The sequence below is a fragment of the Malus domestica genome, chromosome 10 (genome assembly GCF_042453785.1).
Source record: "Malus domestica chromosome 10, GDT2T_hap1".
Taxonomy (NCBI): Eukaryota; Viridiplantae; Streptophyta; class Magnoliopsida; order Rosales; family Rosaceae; genus Malus; species Malus domestica.
Window position 1 is genome coordinate 40249025 of NC_091670.1, and position 12663 is coordinate 40261687.

The 12663-nt window shown below is 37.6% G+C and overlaps 1 protein-coding gene and 1 long non-coding RNA gene across 2 annotated transcripts; both read right to left on the minus strand.

Annotated features, from left to right (window-relative positions):
* Window positions 1-3130: 3130 nt before the first annotated feature.
* LOC139188868 (uncharacterized) lies at window positions 3131-3612 on the minus strand. The gene is made up of 2 exons (XR_011572229.1): window positions 3512-3612; window positions 3131-3371 (listed from the first exon to the last, which is right to left on the minus strand). It is a non-coding gene; the product is annotated as an uncharacterized lncRNA (long non-coding RNA).
* Window positions 3613-5931: 2319 nt separating this feature from the next.
* LOC103409981 (polyphenol oxidase, chloroplastic-like) lies at window positions 5932-8489 on the minus strand. Its single transcript, XM_070806884.1, has one exon. The coding sequence runs from the start codon at window positions 7819-7821 to the stop codon at window positions 5989-5991; it is 1833 nt and encodes a 610-aa protein (XP_070662985.1). The 5' UTR covers window positions 7822-8489; the 3' UTR covers window positions 5932-5988.
* Window positions 8490-12663: the final 4174 nt, after the last annotated feature.

The window sequence follows — 12663 nt, forward strand, 5'->3', positions numbered from 1 at the left end:
ATCTTCCATACAAAATGGCAATGGCACGCCTAAGCATTTAGTTGGTTTTGATTGCGAGCCTCAAGGCCTACACCTAAGGCCCCATGAAGGCACCTTTCAGAACTAACTCTATTATCCTCTTGCAGCATTGTGACAAGCAGGAGTCCGACAATCAACCAAAGTGCCAACTCCTCGGGGAGCTATGTGCTCGAGCCAGGGACGCCCACTGGCCAAATTTCTTGCCCGAACAAAAAGGTCCATGAAGAATTTTACTTTTGAGATTGTCTCCTTAGCATTTCTCTTAGCTATAATAACGAGGAAATACTTCATCTTGTATCAAACAAGGGAGACAGAAAGTCAACTACAAATAGCATCACAGAGCCAGCAAGATTGAGGAGGCCATGAAGAGGAAAGAGAAAATACACTCTTGTTTTGTAAGGACAGAGATAATACATTCAATGAAGGGTACTGATGTTTATATGCAAAGCTGATAAATAGTCGTATTTATTCTCTACAATGCCAATATTACCCCTCGTTAGTACACTTTCAAGACACTATACTCCAGTGTATGCACTATGCAGTACGTTGTACTCCTCATTTTTTTAGGAAATTCGTTATTGGCCTTCATGTCTTCTTTATTTTCCTTGTCCTCATTGTGCCACATGTCTAAAACACTAATTATAGGTAAAAGAAAGATAATTAAATGTCATTTAGTACTACAATCTAACGATATTCCTCTTCAGTGTAAAAATTTTATAATTAAAACCGTTCAATTTTTTAATATCTTCATTTGAATATTATCTGTACAGAAAAATTATTCGAATCAGAGATCGTTTATGCATTCAAATGTATGAAATAAATTGACATTGTGAGTACTAATTAATATTTTTTTTATAAAATACAATTATTTAATACATTTGAATGACCAAATGATCTATAATTCAAAATAAATATTAAGATATTAAATATAATTATGAAATTAATAAAGTAAAGATACATGACCTCGTGAAGGATGCATGTATTATTAAAAAAAAATATAAAAAATTTGAAAAACGATGCCGTTGTTGCCACCACTTTTGCAATGATCGTTGCCACCACTTCTGCAATGATCGTCGCCACCATCACCAAACCCCAACACCCCATTACAGCTCATAAAAGCACATCAAAAGAAATTTATAAAATAAAATTACTCGAATACCAAATTCCCCCTTAGTTTAGGTCACCAATGTTTAGATTTTATCACAACTTTCATTCCAAATTTACTTTTTATCCGTTGCTTTGTTTGTTCAAATTTACTTTGGCATTTCAATTAGTATTAAAATCTAATTTAAATTTTAGTGTTCAAACTAGAAGAAAAGAAAACTAACGAAAAGTTCAAAAAAACTTTAGTTTTAATGAAAAATGACAAATAAAGATGTAGCGAATAGTACCAGGAAAAAGTAAAAATATGTTTTTTTGTTAAAAAATGAATAGTACCGAAAGTGTTGCAATTCCCTAGAAGAAGTGTTCCATTTAATATTTAATATCAGTTTTTCTCTTTATTCTTTTATTGGGATTTGGTTGCATCGTATCTCCATTTTTCTTGGTGTTGTATGTTCATAAGGCTTGTGAAATGAGTTGAATATCAGAGTGCGCAACGAACGAGACTACAAAATAATAGGAATATTATTAAATAAACGAGAATGCCGGAACGGCTACAAAACCCTAAAGGCTACATTGTGAATGACTTTTTCTCTAATGAATAACAAAGCACCCTATTTATAATAGCCTAACCCTAATCTCTAACAAAACCTAATTCTAACCGGCTAAGGCCAGAAAACCAAACATTCAAATAAACCAAAATACTAATATTTTCCAACAAAACGTTGGCATGTAGTGCATGGTACTCATTTTTTGGCCCAAAATGCATAAGGCATGTAGATATGTAGACTAAATTTTATAAACTAAATAACATGAAAGTTGATGATTAGATTATTACTTAGGGTAATGCTAGGGAGACTAAATTTGGAGAGAAAATATACAAACTAAATGATGCGTCACCAATAAAAATGAGCATGTTTATCAACACTTAAGTAATAAACCAATCATCAACTTTCATGTCATTTTGTTGATCTTAAAAACTACCAAGCCTACGTGGCGCGCAGGCCGAGTAATTAATAAGCTAACTACAACCTTCGGTTATGTGCGGGACATCACAACTAGTCGGCCGAGCTCGGCCGGGGAGTAAAATGTGTTGATGTTGCGTTGAGCGCGCTGTTGACTTCTTGGTCTTGCAACTGCGGCCGAGGAAGGAACACGTCTTGGCCTTCAGGCTCTAGAGCCTGAAGACAAGGCTGCTAGTTCTGCGAAGTTCAATATTAGATTCGGCTTTCAACGTGCCAAATGTAGTAACCTGGTAACACCTTACTTCGCCGAGAATGCTAATGAGATGACCTCTACCAACAAGGACTCAAAAATCCTTGTCGATTGAGACTTGGATAGGTAATCAGTCGGTCGAAAAGCAGTGTTGTTTATCCAAACTGAAGGTGTTCCTTGATCGGTTGATTCTACAAATCCAGTGTTGTTTATCTAAACTGAAGATGTCGCCGATTGCCTTCACAGTGTTGTTTATCCAAACTGAAGATGTGTCAGCGGAAAAAAGAAAATAAAAATCTCAAGGTTATTGATAGGTTTTGCGTAGAGCGAGAGTTTGCGCAGGGCAATTTGTGTGTTGAATTGGAGAGAGATTGAATGTTGTCCGTGACTCTGTATTTAGAAGCAAATGTTGTGTGGTGCGACCAGATAATTTTGTAGAGTCCAACTGCAACTCTAATTCGCGGAACTAAACTTGATCCGCGTCAAAAGCCAAGGCATATCCTTCTAATTGATCCATGGGATTTGTTCCTTGACCTCTCAAACCTAATTAAAGTTAGGCTTATCATATCACATCAGAAACCAAACCTATTTAGGCTTCTTCATAATCTTTACCATCATAATCTTTACCGATGCATGCATCCTGATCCCTACCATACTTTGAATAGACAATAATCAGTTTGCAACACACCACTTGTCAGTCAACCACACTGATCTCACCTACACATTCACACGCCAAAACATCCAAATCAGCTTGAATTGTGCTGCCATGTTTCCAGTTGGAAATACATATCTCATCTTTCATAATAAATTATTATTAAAAGATAATTATGATAAAACACCATAACATTATCCTTTAATAATAACAAAATGAATTATCTCCACTTTTCATCTGACGGTGTGAAACTATGCTCACTCAACGACCTTGATTGCACGGGCCGATGGTGACACGCCCCGATCCCAATATTCCCCGAATACCAGGATAGGCATGTGCTGGCCGACATCCGAGAGTGACGAAAGCCATTTATTGAGTACAAATGCTGAGAATAAAGGATGGATATGACTTATAAATATAAAAGAATCAAGAATATGCATTTAAGGAACGTGTTCAAAGCACACAACTAACTAGATTACTAAAAGAAATAATATAAAATGGAGTGAATAAAAGAATGGGTCATACACCGAAAGGACTCGAAGAAGTTGATGTAGGAGTCCTTTGACGTCAGGATTGTATGCCTCGATTCTAAGTCCTGAAGGGGGCGCAAAACAAACATGAGTGGACCAATTTGATATATAAATAGTAAAACAGTTATCAACGTACTAACCCCCAGGTTTTATGAAAACACATATATATCATGATAAACATAATTTTTTCGAAACCTAGCATGCCGTGCAATGTCTCAAACCATACCTTGTATATATAATAATCACTAGTGAATTGTTCGATAAACCCCAGGCCCCATGCCGGCTCCCCGTCTCTGAGCAGACAGTCAGAGGAAAATATACTTCAGGCCCCATGCCGGCTCCCCGTCCCTGTGCTAAATAGCCAGAGGAAACACATTACAGGCCCTATGCCAACACCAAACCGTCGCCCAGGACGGACCGGATCTATCCCTACTTCCCGTAGCGGAAATGACCACTAGGTAAATACAAAACCATTGAACATACATATATTGAAAAGCAACTTCATAGTATAAAGTCATCCATCATCTATATTATAAAGAGGTGTTCGAAACATGTTCTAAATATCATATCGTCATCCATCGGATATTCTATAAGAACATGAGTTATAGGAAAAATAGTAATAATTCAAAGTAGCCTTAGTAAGCATGTTATCTCACAAAACGTTTCATAAAATGTAATCATCAAATCATGCTTTTCATGTATGCATTTCTACTATTAAAACATGAATTTTGAGAAGGGGTCCACTCACAGTACTTAGCCGCCGAAGAGCCACGCAAACTAGTAACCACGAAAACATCACAAATATTGCCCTTAAGCACATAAATGGTCCAATTAATAAAACTCTATTGTAACAATTGAATTTGGGAAAACGGAAGTTGGAAACGGATTCAGAACGTCAAATTACCCTAAGAAGGGTCCTGGATAAATTTCGTAAAATGTCAACAAAATATTCCCTGACATAATATTTCCCATAAAAGGTATGGGCCGATTAGGGTTTAGGGTTAGCTAATTAGGTGGGCTAGGTTTAGAGGAGAGGGCTTAGGGCCCTGGTTCAAAAGGCCCGAAGGCCTTAAGCCTAAGGGTTTTGGGTTTTTAGATAAAAAGGCTTAGGGCCTTAGCTAATTTGGCCCAAAGGCCTTTAACTTAAAACAATTAATAAAAATACATAATAAAAATTGAAATGGGTTTTGGGTTGGGCTCGGCAGGAAAGGCCCAAAGGCCTTGGGATTTTTGGGTTGCAGAATTCAAAGGAAGGAGAAGGCCGGATTCGGCCGGAAAACTACATCAACTTTAAACGGCCATAACTTTGTCAAAACTCAACGAAATCGAGTGATTCAAAAACAGAAATTGTATCCCTCGAAGAGACGAAGAGAATGGTACCTCGCACGATGTGGTTTAAAGTTGTTGGACTCGCCGGAAACTGGGTAAGATTCAAATGAGTATAACTTCTTCAATACTCAACAAAATTGGGTGAAACAAAAAGGAAAGTTGTAGTACTCAGTGAGACCAAGAGATTGATACCTTGCACGCCGGCCAACTCACTATAGTTTGGCCGGAAATTGCCTCGAAAGTGGCGGTGCTCGCCAGAAAATTTGGAAAAGCTTTCCCGAGCTATTTTCTGTGATTCAAATGTATACACAACTTAAAACAAGCTTCAATCTAACCCTAAAACACATCCCAGGGGTTTTTAGAAGCTTACCAACATTGAAAAATCAAGAAACTCATCGGGGAAGAAGATGAACAGTACCGGCCGAATGGAAGAGAGGGGTTTGGGGTGCTAATGGAGATGTTGTTGTTGTTGTGGTGTTGTTTGTTGGTAAGAAAAGCCCTTGGAGGGGCTGAGATAGAGAGAGCTGAGAGAGTGTAAGGGAGAGCGAGGGAGAAGAGAGAAAGAGAGACTTTTCAAAAGAAAGAAGAAAAAAAATAAAAGAAAGGGAAAGGGAACGGGAACGGGGGACAAAACAGGGGGTGGGCCCCTTGAGCACAATCCAAAAATAATTTTAAAAGCAAGATAATATCAAACTTAGTGAAAATACAATTTAAATTAGGGGTGAGTGTAACAGATTGTGTAAATTTGGGTCCAAACACCTTTAGTTTCCAAAATTTAGTATATAAATTTAGTCTCCCTAGCATTACTCTATTACTTAAGTATTGATTAACGGACTTATTTCTTATGGTGACACATTATTTTAGTTTACAAATTTAATCTACAAATTTAGTCTACCTAACATTACTCTTTTGAGAATTTAACTATCTTGTCCACTAATATAATTCTATTTTTCTTATGATCAAAACTTCAAATGTTAGCAAGTCGCACGTAAAGTCGCTTCTGAGAGAATGTGCTCACATTGTAGTTGAAAGATTATGTGGCTAGCAACATTACAAATTTAATTTGGTATAATTTTAAAATATGGATTGAGGAAAAAAATGATCACATTAACTAGAAACTGAAAAGGTTTCAGCACAGTTTGTTCAAGCAAGAAACTCAATTTTGATGCTACCGATCTTAACAGCCTGAGCGCCGTACCTGGGCACCAAAGTCACCACCACACTCTCATCATCTTCAGCACCCAAATCCTCCAACAGGTCCGTTAACCCCAACCTTAAACAACTCTTGCTCTTTTCCTTCTGCTTATGTGGCACACTCACAAAACTCCCAGCAAACTCGCTCTTGTCGGGTCCACTCGGTGCCGCATCCTCATCGTCCACGTCATTCACATACACATCAAACTTCACAGCCACATCTTTGTCAAGCTCAATCCCCTGAATCACCAATATCTCCTCCTCATCCTCTTTCTCCTTCTTGCTCCTCTTCTTCGGCTTCGGCCTTGACACCACCGTACTTATCTTCGTCTCCAAATTTATTGGAAAATCTTTACCCGCCACCACCTTCCCTGATGACGTCGTCTCAGCGGCCTTCGCCACTCCAGCCGCCTTTGCCTTTCTCGCAAGCTTTGTCCGACGTGGCGTCGGTCTAGACTTGAGCCATGGAATCTCAACATCTTCATACGTATACCCTAGCTTTTTATTATCAAGAGTGTCCCTCACCGTGACCCTAACAAGCTCAGCATTCTCGTCATAAAACAAAAACCCCGTATCCAACCAATCCTTATCGTTAATATCTTTATTTTTAGTCCCTATACTTTTCCAAATATTCCACATTCGATCTATATTCGAATGGTGCGAAAAAAATATTGGATCCCTTCCAGCGGAGTAAAAATTCCCCATGTCTTCAAAATTAGGTTGCGTGTTATCTCCGGTCCATAAATGAACCGGACCATGTGGGGTCGTTTCGATTGAACCGCCCCCTGGATCTGGTTCAGTGCCAGCCCTGTAGGGCGAACCAAAGAACAACAGCGGTTTCTTGGAGTTGGAAACCATCTGCCTATACATAATTTTGAGGTTGGCTTCGATTTGAGCATCGTTGGACATTGTTTCATCCGTGCCGTTGAAGTCAAGATCGATGAGAGTCGGCGGCTGATGGCTGGCAGCGCGAAGCTCGTCGTAAAGCGGAGAGTCCGGGTTAGCGAACAAGGCAGGGAGTTGCATGCCAGCTGGCGCGTCCCAGTTCCAAAACGGCAACGCGAACGTCGGATCGTCTATGAGTTTGGCCAAGATTCTTTCGTGGAAGTATAGGTAGTAACGATGGAAGGGGAAGAAAAGCCAGCATTGATGGATTTGGAGCTCGAGGTTGGGGAAGCCGACTTGGTCGTACGCGCCGTCGCAATAGGCACAGTGGAGATCGGCTTGCTGGGTGAAGCTACGCGGATCGTCGTCCGGGAGGGCTTTCATGAGCTCGATGGCTTTTGAATATTTTTCGATGTAGGCTTTATCCACGGTGTGAGCTGCCGGCCTGACGCGGAGTTTGGTAGGGGAGGGGAATTTGAAGTCTACGATTTTTTGGGACGTTGGCGGGCAACAGTTGGTCGGGACTGCTCCACTTGGAAAGTCCGCAGCTCCGCATTTGGCTAGGTCAGGCGGCGACACTGGCTTTGCAACAGCGAAGGGGTCGCTGCCAAGACCAGCCACTCCACCGTATAGGCTTCCGAGACCTATAAGTACATTTCTTCTGTCTAGGTTTACTGGAGAAGGGTTTTCATGGTCGTGATCGTTGGAGCTAGTGGAAGGGTTTTTGTTTTGGTCACTACTATTATTTGTGGCTTTGCATGAGACAGCTTGTAAATTGGAATGCCTAGGGTTTCCAAATGAGGATATTCGGTGATACTTTTGGGAGAAAGGGGAGAGGAAAGTTGTGGGGATGATACTTGTGGCGGAGGTGACGAGTGGAGCTGACATAGAAGCCATGGTTACTTTTGACTCTGAATAATACGTTGTATTGGCTTTGCTTTTATAATGTGTTCTAGGTTGTACTTTTCTTTGCACAGGTGGCAGGCCGTACACACGTGGTCGGTCCTTAAGGGTTTGACGAGGAATACTACGTAGTCATTTAGTACAGGACAACCATACACTATAGCAAGTGGCATGTATTTAGAGATCGAGAGAGAATTGGGTAAGGTTCACGAGGGATTTGTAGTTTCAGAAGGTGAATTGGTTTTGGTCTTCTTGTGTACCAATAATATTTACTTAGTCATTTAGTGCAGGACAACCATGCACTATAGCAAGTGGCATGTATTTAGAGATCGAGAGAGAATTGGGTAAGGTTCACGAGGGATTGTAGTTTCAGAAGGTGAATTGGTTTTGGTCTTCTTGTGTACCAATAATATTTACTTAGTCATTTAGTGCAGGACAACCATGCACTATAGCAAGTGGCATGTATTTAGAGATCGAGAGAGAATTGGGTAAGGTTCACGAGGGATTGTAGTTTCAGAAGGTGAATTGGTTTTGGTCTTCTTGTGTACGGCTGTGGGTCTGCTGTCCCGGACTCTCTGTCTCATTTGTGTCTTATTTTTTATTTTTTCACACGTGTCTTTTACTTAACGTCAAATCATGATAGCAATGTTATGCAATTGGGAGCTAAACGACCGATGCTTTTATTTTTTAGTTTGCTTTTTTTCCAGATCTGATCAAATCATGATAGCAATGTTATGCAATTTTCAAGAGGGAAAGATGCACCTGGGAGAGAAACGGTACGGTGACTTCTAAATCACCGTCCAACAGAACAATTCTCAGTAGAGACTACTAGAGAGAGATGCACCTCACCAATGAAAAATTTAACTGCAAAAATTCTGGGTATTGGGTAAGGAAATTCGGTGATACTTTTGGGAGAAAGGGAAGAGAGAAGTTGTGGGGATGATACTTCTCGTGGAGGTGACGAGTGGAGCTGACATAGAAGCCATGGTTACTTGACTCTGAATACTACGTTGTATTGGGTTTGCATATATATATAATTAGGATTGAAGGATGTAGAGCTTATTTTGTTATGTATTTTAACGATTTAAGTGCTTATCTTTTAGGTTTTCTCTTAAACATCATGTCTATAAAAAATCACCAAAATTCAAACCATATGACCATTAGATCCATAGTCATTTTAGTGTTTATTTGTAAAATGTATTCATTCATTTTCTTCACTACAAATGAGTGAATTAATGATTTTAGAATTTGTCTAATTTTTTACATTGATTATTTATGAATGTTGAATTGAAATTTAGACGATTCAAAAATAGTTGATATGCATTACAAAATGAACTCCACAAAATAAGTGTCAAAATATGTATAAAAAATGGACAGCGTGAATGGCTTGGAAATTGGAATAGGTTTGAAAATTGTGCTTTTTGTAGCAAATTTTAGCAAAGTTTGCTTGGACTTTCACAACCGTATAAATTAAAGGGAAACTTGATATAACTCCAATTTTTTGAGCCAATAGTAGGAATAGTCCAGTTTATTAAAATAAGTTCAATTCTTTAAATTTAATTATTTAGTTATCAATAATTATCTCTTAAAAGAAAAAACTTATTGTAAAAATCAAATTTCTTCCTAATTATCTCTTTGATTATTTCTTTTTATTTATTTATTTGTTATTTCTTGTTCTTCCTCCTGCTTTAACCCATTTATAGATTTTTTTTTTAATTTTATAATCAACCTATGTCACAGGTTAATTGTATTTATCTACCTATATGACATATTCTTTTTCATAGTCAACATTTCACAGATTAATGTGTCTTGCTTGTAGATATATTATGTTTTTTTCTACCTTTTAGTTAGGTTTCATATCTCACTTATAGGTATAATATACATTCATATATTTGCTACTTGAGTTAGGGTAGAATGTTTTGCAGATAGATTTATGTTAGTATATTAATTTTTTTTTGTTTATAAGATATTAATTAGATATTTTGGAGTTGAAAAATGCATAATATTAAAAGCTTTTAATTGATTTTTAATATTTTTAGAAAATATAAAAGGAGTATAAAAGAAATCAAAACATATAATTAGATAACGGGAGTCACTCCTAAAAACACTCTATGTTTTTTGACCTGGATCTTAAAGCCCCTAAATTAAACTGTTCGCTTTGTTGGGAAAAAGAAGTGGCCCTAGTTTCCCTTTGATTTTTCAAGCACGGTGGGAGACTGGTCATAGTTTCTAGATTGATGCTCTAATTCTAATGTTATACAACGCGTACGCTATAATATTTTTATCAAAATATTAGTTTTAGTGTTATCAAAACAATATGTTATTCTTACCATGTTTTTGTATCACAATTATATACCACCTTAGATGGTATCTGATGTGGACAGCCACATCATTTAAATTAATAAGCATTTAATTTCAAAATGTTAATCAATAATTAATAAAAAGATTGTTAATTAAATGATGATTGTGGTATACAAGGAGTCTCCTTCTTCCTTCCTCTTTCCATTCTGCTTTTTCTTCTTACCTCTTTTTTTTTTTTAATGCCAGTTTTGTATTGATTTCTGTTGATTTCCATGATTATGGTCAATCTTTATAGAATTTACTAGTATGCCACAATCACCATTGATTTCTATCTCCAGACTCATGCCCCGTAGCCCTAATCCTCATTCCCCTTCAAGTATTTCTGTCTCCAATCTTCTTTGGTACTCCATGATTGTTCATCTCGTGATATTTTTTTTTTTGATTATTTCATTAAGTAACGCTTATTAGCTTTCATGCGAATTAGGAGTCAAAATCAAATTTGTCTATCGGATTAGGGTTCATACCCAATTAAGTTACTAACGCCAGAGGGATTTTGAAGTATGCAATTTTCCTTATTTAAGTGTTTTAATTAATAAGAAAATTGAAATTAAACAATTTAGCTTGTCCAACTCATCTGCCACCTAAGATGGTAAATAAATGTGGTATAAAATTGTGGTAAGAATATCATTACTCTTATCGAAATTACAAAAAAAAAAAAAAAAAAGCTGATTCAATATTTAGTTATTAAAAAAAAAATGATCAAGTAACTATCCAATACCCATGTATTGGGTGCTTTGTTTGAAAATTTTCAAAATGATATTGGGCTCGTTTGGATATGTTTTTAAAATGACTGAAAGCATTTTTAGAGAAAATATTTTTTTGATTCCAAAAGCACTTAAAGTGCTTTCTGCAAGAAGCACCCGTTATGTGCTTCTTCCTGGAAGCACTTTAAGTGTTTTTCCAGCATTTACTTGCTTTTTTACTAAGGACTGGTTCCAAAAACATTTTCACAAAAAGTGTTTTCAGTCATTTTAAAAGCACATTCAAACGAGCTCATTGTTTTTCCTATTTTAATCGAGTGCGTCGTCCTCTGTTGAGAATGAATCTCATATTATGGGAGGAGGGATCTTGCATGAATGGGAGGAGGGACCTTGCATGAGCTTATAAGTAAGTTGGGTTACTCTCCATATTGCCAAAAGAAATTTTATTTGGACCCAGTTTTCCTCTCTCTAAACCCAACTTTAATATTTTGTTACCTATAAACTCTCTAGTTTACCCTCATAAATTATAAACATAAATAAACTAGAAAAAGAAAAACTCATCAAACCCATTTCCCAACTGTTCTGGCGTCTCTTCCCTGTATTTGTTGGGTCTGTCTCCCTCCCGACTGTTTTTTTTTTTCTGATATTCTCTGTGTGTTCCCCCACCTCTCCCACACCCACCAATTCTTTGTGGTGGCTATTCCACCAAACGTCCAGTGAATCTTTCCATTTTTCTTCTATTGCGCGTGATAGGGCCTTGCTATTAATAGGCAAAACTAAGCGGCATCGTCGACTCCGTAAGCGACTTGTTGCATAAGTCCAAAATGGAGTCAAATGGATTTTGTATTGGGTCGGGTTGTTGAAGGCGATGGCTGATTTAGCAATCCCGCCTAACTATTTCTATATGTAGGAGAAGGAAGAGGGAGGGAGGTCTGAAGTGGTGGTTGAGTGGTGGCGATGTATGTGGGTTCTCTCTCGGTTGAATGGGTGTAGAAAGATATTTAATTTTCAATATCTTATTTTATTTTGTATAAGGGATAATATAGGAATTACATAAAAAGTTTTTTTTATAGCTAGGTGTAGAAATAGTATTGTTGGGTCTAAATAAAATTACCCTATTGCCAATTAGTTTTATGGTGAAATCTTAACTTTGTTCATGCTTTCATAGTAGGTTGTTCCACGTGTGAAGTCAAACATCCACACGCGCTGCACGTCACCCCGTTGTGTTGTTCACGTGTTAAGCTTGAAAATTCATCACACATGAGGGAGCGTGTTGAGAATAAATTCCACAGTTTATAAGTAAGTTGTACTACTCCGTATATTACCAATTAATTTTGTGGAATTCCGTCAAAGCTGAATTTGACGGAAAAAAATAACTTCATGTTTGTTCTTAACTATAAAGTCAGTGATACACTAATTCTGGTTTGTTTGTTTTTTCCTTCCTTCTTAAGGAAATTCCCAATCCAACCAAAAAAATGAAATTCCCAAGAGAATAGTAGCACGAACAATCGTAGCTTTCTTCTTCGATAAGCCTTGGGGAAACAGAAAAGGGAAAACCGGACTTTAACCCTAATTTCTCCCAATGCCGCAGCACTCTCTATTTTCTCTCTCGCTCTATATCGCGGTCCCTCTCTCTCGCCGTCCTCTATTGCTCAAACTCAATGTCTCCAACTTCCTCTGTATGGTTCCCGAGGAAGATGGTAAAACAGTAAGGGCAAGAAATTGTGACAAGGTTAGATTTGGGTATTAATCTGGTGGGGCTACAATTCTCCAA